This window comes from Phoenix dactylifera, chromosome 5 (genome assembly GCF_009389715.1).
Source record: "Phoenix dactylifera cultivar Barhee BC4 chromosome 5, palm_55x_up_171113_PBpolish2nd_filt_p, whole genome shotgun sequence".
Lineage (NCBI taxonomy): Eukaryota > Viridiplantae > Streptophyta > Magnoliopsida > Arecales > Arecaceae > Phoenix > Phoenix dactylifera.
In genome coordinates, this window is record NC_052396.1 from 2,895,158 (window position 1) to 2,905,420 (window position 10,263).

Sequence of the window (10,263 nt, forward strand, 5' to 3'; positions counted from 1 at the left end):
TAGTGGGAGCTCGCGCCTGAGTTTTTTTTTTTGGTCTCCATCTTCTGCGGGGGTGGAGAATTCCTCCATTTCCATGAGAGGTGCATGCCTACTCCTAAAGTTCCATTATTTACTCGACTAGTCTGTAGCTTTCCCTTTGCTTGATTATGTGACACCATTCACATACCAATATAATTCAAAAGGAGCAACGAGAGTGTTTCATTCAATAGGTTTGTAGTTCACATTTCACTATGCCAATTCAAAAGAAGCAACAAGAATGCGTCGCTCAACTGGTTCGCCCACTTTACTGTGCCAATTCAAAAGGAGTAATGAGTGTACCAATCAACTGGTTTGCAGCTTTTCTTGCTTCAAACGGAGCAACTTGATTATATGGCAAACTCAAAAGGAGCAATAATAAAAGTGTGTAAATCAACTTGATTATAGATTTTCCTTTGTTTCATTAAATGGCACACTTCACTATGTCAATTCAAAAGGAGCAATAAAAGTGGTGGGTCACTCAACTAGTTTGCAGAGTTTCTTTACTTCATCATGCTTCATACTCTCACTATGCTAATTCAGTCCGCCCCAGTACGTCTCCTTCTGGTCCAGCACTGTGAAACACAAGAGAAACCAAAATGGCCCATCCTCTAACATGTACGTAATCACATCACAGATTACTCTCTTATGCCTTTTACTATCTTTAACGTAGAGAATAAAAGTGCATCAAATGTGGAATTTTATTTATCAAATTAAATAGTTGATAGAAAAAAAATGTAACTGTCCACGGGATCATGGTCATCCATCTTTTTCAAAAATATAATTGTCCAGAGAATCATGGCTACAAATATAGAGGATTTGTTGGAGCATGGCCATGCACCTAACAATATGAATCTATGGCTTCTAAGATTTTCTAGCACATCTTCAAACCAAAAGTAAAAATGAAACTACTGCAACAACTACCTTTTGCTTCCATAAGCTTGAACTTCACCTTACGACAAAAGAACAAATGCAATACTTCTGCTTTGATGTTTCCAGACTACTTCATTGGTTTAGCAAAGTAATTCTCCTCTGTATGGAATTTGTTTCAGACTGGAAAATAGTAAGGTTGAGATCCTTTATTTCCCCGGTCTTTGATAGCTAGGAATTTTTCTAAAGACATCAGAATTCATCCGCTAAGCTTCCCAACCCCTCAGGAGAGTGGCACGAGCAACTCGGTTCACCCCCAGGGTGAACGCCCCCATTCTGAGGTTGCAATCATGAGTTTTACACATTGACTTGATGTTCTTGAAAGCACCTGTCATGTACCTTTGAAGTTCCATGTTCACCTTTTCCTCATCCCACATGAACCCTTGGATGTTCTGGAAAAAAATATGGAAGAAACAGAATATATGATGTTACAAGCAACTGGGCAATCAAAAGTGACCAAAGAAATTAGAAATGAAAGCGTCTTTCATTGAGTACCTGAACCCACTCAAAATAACTCACAATCACCCCACCAGCATTTGCATAAATGTCGGGCAGTATGATGACCCCTTTTTTAGATAGTATCTGCACTCCAAACAAATTGAAAAAATTAGAAGTCGCAACATTCGCAGCAGCTTCAATTTTTCTTAATAATCTTAATGGCTGGCTACCTCATCTGCTTCGGGATCAGTGGGATGATTAGCAGCTTCTATGATGTACTTGGCCTTTACATCAGCAGCATTTTCCCTTCAAAAAGATGGAACCATCAGCAAAGTCGAATTTCTGCAGTAACATGCGCCGATTATGCTTAAGCATTATAAGGAACTATCATTCAGAGTCTTTCATCATTTGAATGAAAACAAGAGAACCATCCATAAAATTTGGTTCAAACAAAGTTTCACATCTTGAAATCGAGAAGCAGAACCAGTATTGTTGCTGCTCAACGATAAAACTTGTAACTCGACATTCTAAGCAAAATCACATGCATTTTAGAAAGAAAATTCAACTGAAAAATTGCAAACCCGGTTACAGGGATGCCATGATAACATGGTACTCTTATTATTTAGTATTCAGATATATTTTAAATTCCATGCATGGGGCTAGATGAGAGTTGAGGACAGTTAGGACAGGAATCAGTATGATAACAAACAGCTACAAGCAGATTATATATGTTTGGAACCTGTGGAGCACTCCGCCTAAGGCACAAGGAATAAGAACATCACATTCATGCACAAGCAACTCCTTCATATCCACAGCATTCGCGCCTTTGAAATCTTTCAGAACACCACCTTCATTTTTGTGTCTCATGAGAGCAGGAATGTCAATACCATCTGGATTTTCTATTGCACCAGTTGCATCTCCAATTGCAATAATCTTGCCACCTTTTTCGTGAAGAATTTGTGCAGCCCAAGAGCCCACATTTCCAAAACCCTGGAAAATTTAATAAAGGAGTCAATAGGTTAAAGTATCCTGGCATGTGTTCCAGATAACACATGATCATGAGGAATTGCAAGGGTTGCAGATTAAGTTGAAGTTATCCTGTAGAGCCAGTGAGCAGTATGGTCAAGATGAGTGAAGCATAAAGTCATGATTCTATCATGGCCGGTCTTTGTATCCATTATTTTATGAGTTGCAGTTATTATAAGAGCCTAAAATTGATCCACTAGAAGAAAATGCAAGATATACATCCATAAAACCAGATCACCTGGATAACAAAACTCAATCCTGAAATAGACTTCCCATGTTCAGCTAATAAAGCCTCGGTGGCAAACACAACACCTCGCCCGGTAGCAGCATCCCTGCCTAATGACCCACCAAGATCCTGCAATTATCCAAAAAGAAAGAACATCAGTTTAACCTGAGAAATCAGAATTTAATCAAATGAAAACCTGTTATTAATCAGTTCTAAATGCTTACTATTGGCTTTCCAGTAACGATAGCTGGTGAGTGGCCATGGAACTTAGAATACTCATCTAAAATCCATGCCATAGTCTGTTTACCAAGACTGGTGGTTAGTCAAAAACATTCAGATTCATCATAATGAGCATACAAGGAAGAGTTACTTATTTTTTGTTAAATGATCAGATAAAGAACAAAGAATACCTGTGAATTGGTTCCCATATCAGGGGCCGGAACATCAGTGTGAGTTCCAATGAGATCATGAATCTTCTGAGTAAAGACACGTGTTAGGCGTTCCAACTCACTGTTACTTAACTCACCAGGAGAGCACCCAATGCCCCCCTTTGCTCCACCATATGGTATGTCTGCCACGGCTGTTTTCCATGTCATCAGTTGAGCCAGAGCATTCACCTCATCAGGGTCAACCTTTCAAAAGTAAATATATAGATGACGATTCAAAGTCAGCTCAAGCAGTGTGAGCAATAAAGGTAAAATAATTAGTGTATCTCAACTGTAGATATAAATGAAGGGGAATCCAATAGTGTGGATCATAACAGATTTACAATCAATACATCCTTGCAACTATGTGGAACGGCAAAGTCATGATCCAGCTGCGAGGTGTCGCTCAAAAAATTATTTAATGCTTTCACCCATGCCAAAAAAAAGGTTGTTCAGTCAAGCTAGAAGTTCCTGCTTCAATCGGCATATATGATCTCCAAAATACCAATCCACTCACTCCACTATGAAGTCTAGGTAGCCTTAACATTCTGGAACCCGGTTCGGTTCTGGAACAGGCCAAACTGCTTGAAACCATGCGAATCCAGATGGTTCAGCCTGGTTAAAGCCAGTTTCAACATGAGACTGAATCAGATGGCTGAGCCGTCCTGGTTCTTGAACAGACCGGTTCGATGCGCCCTAAGCCTCCAGGTTTGGAATGGCTGAACAATCCTAGGTTTAGAGTATGAACGGGTGTCTTCAAGCATTCAACTGTTCCACACATCAAGAAACCAGAAAATTTGGAGTGTCCAAATAACACCGAGTATGAATGTTACTAAGATTTGGTATCCACATAAAACTGCTCAGTAAATAACAACTGCCCTATGTCATCCATCATATTGCTCAAAATGCTAGGTTTGGAGGAATTCGTTGCATGGGATATATAAGCAATAAAATTACAAGTTTGTTTTTGTTCTAACTCCTAAGCATCACAAATTCATTTCTTTAGTGATTACCTCTAAAACAAAAATAGTTGTTGTTCATATAGACCAAAATACATAGATTGTCAATTTTGGCATGATAAAACTTTGAACAGAAGATAAATAATTAGGAATCATACCTGGCAAGCTCAGGTCTATCCTATTCATTATAATGGAAGTAGAGCAGATGTGAAACTCAAGACTCCTGGTCTCCTTACTTGGAGAGTCTACCGTGTACCCTGATTACACCCAAGACCTTCCATATTTGTCGAAAATATTAAACTGCTAATAAATGAAAGAGGAATGTCTTAGACACCTCCACCATTCCATGTAATACCCACTCACATCTAGGGCAAGTGACATCATTCCCCCTGATGAATTCCTTATTTTCTTATGATCTTTCTGGGCTTTTTTATGGATGTCTGAAGCATATCTCTAAATGAAAGGCAAGGCATTTTATTTGTTTAACTTCTCTTTAAAACATTTTTAATTCTAGACATGCTCAAAGTGGTGACAGTATCAACTCATTCTGATACATAAGATTGAGTAACAAGTGGACACTTGTTCTTCAAGTTGCAGAAACATATTTTCTCATTGCTAACCTTCCAAATCCACAAAAAATTAAACATATTTTCTTGTTCCCTAAAAGACAACTGATTAACACAATAACAAGGTGGGAGCGCATGCATGTGGCTTGAGCAGTTATAAGCTGACAATACACAGACTTATTCCAGAATTGAACAAAGATTTGCTGAGAATTGAAAGGCTCAGACAGCTCAATAATGGTCTATGACTAATCATATCCATGGACATCACTATAATGGACCACAGAACATCAATCATCTACCTGTATATAAGATTCTAGTGTAAAATCAATGGAGATATTGTCAAGCGATAACCAGTCCATGTAACAAGGAAGAATCATAAATTTTCATGGACAACAGATAATGAGATGATCTGCTAGACTTATGTGGATAGGTTCTCAATACGGCTCTGACAATTCTTTGCACAAAAAGCAGCCAAAAAAGTTAGCTTTCATTAGTAGTAATTTTGTAACAATACATGGTGCTAACAAAAATGACAGTAATCCAATTCGTGAGAGATTAGCTTGCCATGATCATTATAGATATAGACATGAGAGATTATTGGAAACAACGATAAGTTGATGCATATAAATGTAAACCCCGAATATTATAAAGAACAACTAAGGAACAAAGATACAGCAGAGAATCCAAAGAACTAAAAAATGCCACTTCGAATCAACAATAAGATCTTTAAATCTGTGCAAAATGATGTGCATCAGTATACAACAATCACGTTACGATAGACTAAATCCTATCATGCATTCATCTTGAATATACATATAATTTTCCCTTCCATTTGCTCCATCAGTATCCGACAATCGCGATACAGATTAGAGCATAAGTACGAAAAACATGACAGAATCCCACAATATATAATGCCAAACCCCAATAACAATATCTTGAATCTACTGAATCACGAACATCTAATAAACTTGCAGGTATCCATTGCAGATATATAAAAAGAAAAAAGAAAGCAACTCACTTCGGGGTGATATCGGATCCCCCCTTTCATCGGCCCCCGGGCATTGTCATGCTGAACCCTGAACCCAACATAGGAAGCCAGCGTCCCATCATCTCTAGGGATGGTACATTCCACCTACAGGCCCACAAGAAACAAGAACTCAACTCACAAATCATCAAGAACCCAAAGAAGAGAAGGGGGCAAAAAACCACAACAGAAGAAGAAGAAGAAGAAGAAGAAATCGACACCTTAATTTCACGGAAGGGGATCAAGAGGCTCTTCTCGAGCTTGGAATCGAGCCCCAGGAGGCGTGAGGCCTGGCGAAAGTTGCGGCTGGTGGCGGCCAGAGCGTTCATGGCTCCTGCTCGAAAATAACAAGAAAAGGAGCAAACGGAAGGATCGCAGAACTCCAAAAGAGAAGGAGATCGAAGAATTCTTACAAAGAAATCGATCGAAGTACGGGTGAAGTGAAATAGACGGGAGAATGGAAGCGGGGATTTATAGAAGGAAATGTCGAAATCGGATTTGGTTTGCTTATAATTTATTCGACGATAATGCGGGATTTGAGGCAGGGAAGGGGGAGCGAATCAACGAGCTCGGAGACGGAAATGGAAACAGATAATGGGGGAAGAAGAGCGCAGAGGGAGGCGAAGTTATAAAAGAGAGTTTTGAGCTCTTGCTTGCACGGCTTGTTGAGCGTTCCTATTGGGAAAAGTCTTCGCCTGACGGTTAACAGGTTGGGCGAAAACCCTGCACTTGTTGACGTGGAGGGGTTGAGCACATGTTGGTTGTGTTGACCGGTCTTGCCTCTTTGCCCTTTAGGTGTGCAATAATGAATTATGAAGTAGTATCTTGAGATTTGTATGCATCAATCTCAATGGTGCCATTTATCTTAGCTGTGCATCTCAAAGAACTTGGTAATGATCCAATGGGTAAATTCCGTAGTTATGCAAGACGAATTCGTATGGAGCTCGCACTTGTGAGTTCTGCCTAGCTTCGAATGTTGGTCGAGAAAGTTGTAGTACTAGAAATAGACCTATCAATTATGATGCATGCCGACAAATCATCATTATTTTTTGATTGAAATCTACATTAGATGCTTCATTTATATCCCTTTTCGGAATCTTATTTCAACGTAGCACAAAAGATTTGTGCAATTTGCGTGCAGCATTGTAGCATTTTTCGTTTACTGGTTAATCAAGCTAAATTTTAATTGCTGATTGTATTTTGATTCAAGTTTTGAGATCCAGAAAAAATTTGTGCAATTTGCGTGCAGCATTGTAGCATTTTTCGTTTACTGGTTAATCAAGTTAAATTTCAATTGCTGATTGTATTTTGATTCAAGTTTTGAGTTCCATGATCCCGAACTAGTGGATTGCCAATTTAACGGATTGGGTACACAAAAAGTTCACTTGTAAGCCATCATAAAGTATTTAGTAAAACAAAAGCTCTATAATTCGGAAAATAGAAGGGTACTACTAGACCTATCGAAATCTAATGATTGCCTAACTAGCAATTTAGGGTATCTGGTTCTGAGTAAAATGGTTCTTGGTTAGATTGATTAATATTGTAGTTAAAGGTAACATGTTTTGTAGCTTCAGATGGTGCCAAGAGAGGACTCAAAAAGAGAATTAGCTAATGTGACAAGCCCCTAACTTCATTGTACATATACAATTGAAATCCAACTTATTGCAAAACAAGAATATAGTAATTGGATTTCAACTTTTTGTATAACTAAAAACTAAGATGTCCCTGGAGGAAATCCTAAATGAGTACAAAATTATTACAACAAAAAATTTGTAGCTTTGCTATTGATCATCTCTCAGCGATATACACTTGAATTTGTATGGTCTATCAAAAAATTAACCAACTTTAAAGTATTCGACTAAGAGGAGGGATTAGGAAGCACTATAGACACTTGGAGACATGCAATAATGTCACATGGCTTCATGAGAGCCTTTTGTGCTCCAACCAATATGTTTAGCGGTTAAGAGTCTTAAGACTAAAAATCTAGACTACTGTTATTCTAATCGATATAAATCAATATACATAGATAAGTCATATACTCTATTCGATGGAGTTGGAGAAAAATAGTAGGGCATTTGAGCTATTTTGCAATCATAAAGAATGATCATGGGATCACAGAAAGTGCCCGGCTCGAGAACCTCCGATGCTTAAATAAGGCAGAATTTTGAGAGAAAACGGGAGAGATAAAAGAGAGTAGAAGTTTTACAATATAATGATGGGAGTTTTCTTTGTCATACTTAAAGGGTCTTCATACCTGATATTTAGAGAGGAGAAGATGTAAATCTGCTTGATTAGAGTAGTCACAGACAAGCAGTTAAGCTCTTTCCATATTCACCGATAAGAATAATGTGAATATTTTTTTTTTGGTGTATTGTGATTGAACGCTTTTCTTATCTGCTGGTCGGTTACGATATTTTCTTTTGGATGGATTGAGATCACGTCGAGCTGTAATGAATCATTGATTATTCAAAGATTTGATATAATCGAAAATTTGATTGGCTATTGATTTTGATTGGCATGAGTCATTGTTTGATTGGGTGGACTGAGGTGAACTGAGTTGTCAGATAAAATTTTAGAGATTACAAATTCAAACCATATCACCGACCAATAATTTCAATTTTTAACTTTTTTAAATAGTTTTTTATTAATAGATCTTAAAATCAATGCATAAAAATAATTTCTAATTAAATTTTATCATATCGGTCAAGATTTGGATATCTTAGTTTTAAGATATCATCCCAGATTTTTTTTAAAAAAAATCAATCATATTCTGAATTTTTACCCACTTTTTATTGGGCAATATTGATTCTAGTGGCATTTTTTTTTTTAATTGGCGAACAGCGAAGTTGTTCGAGGATAGCAGCCTGTCATTATCACGTGTCACGGTGGTGTCCGGGCTTCGACCCCATCCTCACCGGGCATAGCCGGGAACCTTCAAGGACCCAAGCTGCTGCTCTTCCACGACATGCTAATAAAAGGGACCACTTTTCCAGACCCGTTTAGAAGCTAACTCGCAACTCGCATACCAAACCGGACGTACGGGGCCACAAGTGGCGAAGCTGGCGGCGGCGGCGTGTCTTATCCGAAAGGGAACAGAGGAAGAGTTGGTGGGAACGCTTCCGACACGTAAGCTCGCACGTGGCAGAAGAAGAAATAAATGCGTCAGACGTGGTTCGCGCGCCGCCGCGTGGGCTTTTAACGGGTCTCCGAGGACGTGGCGGGAGGCAGGTGGAGAGGTAGATGACAAATCACGCGCCGTCCGTATGCCGCGCAACGGCAAGTGGTTGACCAGGCCGGCGCCAAGGTAGGATAAGCGCTCTCGACCCTCCGCGTCCGCCCTGACGTTGGACGCCTCCTCGATAAGGAAGGAAAGACGAACAAACTAATTTTTATTGCCATTGACTGCTCCGTTTTTTCTTTTTATCATTAGCACATGATAAACGCTCATGGACCATCACATCTCGCGGGAAAGCTGGCTTATTTTATTCAGCAATAAACAATGCTGGCTTGTCGTTCAACAACCCTTTGACAACACCGCACATCATATGATAATCCCACGTCGGTGCACATGACCTTAAGCCTAAGGTTATTGCCGGATAAGACCAACGTCCTCTGTGGCAACCTCAACTGAGGAAAAATCTAGCCAGCCCAGGAGGACTGAGAACTCTAATAACCAATAATTACGGCAGCACTGTCGTCGTTGCAGTCCTTGTATGATCATCACCATATACTATCCACACGGAATGATTCCAACACTGTAAACGTATTACTGGCTGATCATTAATGCACGTTGCCTCAAATCAAGTAACAACAAAATAACTATCCTATATGAAAGGATAGTCTGGAGATCCTCGGGTATGTTATGTTTTTTCAAAAAACTTTACTTTACTGAAATTTTCTTTTCCCCACTATTGTTTTTTCCGACTTAACTATCTGAGAATTTCTATCGAAAATTTTCCAGCAAATGAACTTCTTATAAGCCATCTCAGGAGTTAGCTCCATCACACCGCAACCGTCTCGTTCACCTCAGTTCTTGCCGACCTCAGGGTCAACTGAATAACACTCTGACCTCAGTTCAAAATTCTGCGGCACCAGCCCTATTTTATGAGATCATCGTTGAGAGTTGAATTATTATATCAACGTGTTACATGTTTTATTTCAGAGGCATGCTTTATCCTTTCATATCCTTTCGCGTGTGAATCGCAAGCTCACAGCCTTCCTGAAGCAAGGCTGCACGAGGTTGGAGGAGTGCAGGTCAAACCATGGCCAGGTTAGACTTTTCTCTTTTTTCCCCTTATTTTTCTATACTATTCCTTTCTTTCCCTCTAGTTAATATAAAGGAATCTGTCCATCTATTTTAACCATGCATCTCTCTACACTGTTAAATAAGGAGGAGGAGAAGAAAGACAAGCAGCAGCACTGTAACATAGCCCCTTGGCTTTTAACATAGGGCTGTTAGGCAAAAAGTTTTTATCATGCTAGAGCTCAGGCTGCTCGGTTCATGTATGCTGTAAGCTAGCTAAGTCGAGATCAAGCTTCACTCTTTCAAGAACAAGCTAGCTTAAGCTCGACTCGATAAGGACTTTTGTTTGGTTGCTGGGGAGGCTTTGGTGAGAGAGCCGCCAGCGGAAGAGGGGGTGCTAAAATGTGATTT

General features: G+C 39.3%; 1 protein-coding gene across 2 annotated transcripts; it reads right to left on the bottom strand.

Moving 5' to 3' along the window:
• Nucleotides 1-698: 698 nt before the first annotated feature.
• LOC103704616 (glutamate dehydrogenase 2, mitochondrial) lies at nt 699-6,249 on the bottom strand. Of its 2 annotated transcripts, XM_008787978.4 has the most exons (10): nt 6,023-6,249; nt 5,831-5,943; nt 5,604-5,717; nt 3,046-3,267; nt 2,860-2,934; nt 2,648-2,764; nt 2,123-2,373; nt 1,614-1,689; nt 1,441-1,527; nt 699-1,337 (listed from the first exon to the last, which is right to left on the bottom strand). In XM_008787978.4, the coding sequence occupies exons 2-10, from the start codon at nt 5,936-5,938 to the stop codon at nt 1,152-1,154; spliced, it is 1,236 nt and encodes a 411-aa protein (XP_008786200.1). In that variant the 5' UTR covers nt 5,939-5,943; nt 6,023-6,249; the 3' UTR covers nt 699-1,151. The 2 variants fall into 2 exon arrangements, with proteins under 2 accessions (XP_008786200.1, XP_008786199.1); XM_008787977.4 differs by having other exon boundaries at nt 5,831-6,249.
• Nucleotides 6,250-10,263: the final 4,014 nt, after the last annotated feature.

Coding starts and splice junctions, on each gene's coding strand:
- LOC103704616 (XM_008787978.4), bottom strand. CDS start 5,938: ATGAACGCTCTGGCCGCCACCAGCCGCAACTTTCGCCAGGCCTCACGC. Junction 3,268..5,603: donor GGATCCGATATCACCCCGAA/GTGAGTTGCTTT, acceptor TACTTTTGAAAG/GTTGACCCTGATGAGGTGAA. Junction 1,690..2,122: donor TTAGGCGGAGTGCTCCACAG/GTTCCAAACATA, acceptor ATCTTTTTGAAG/GGAAAATGCTGCTGATGTAA.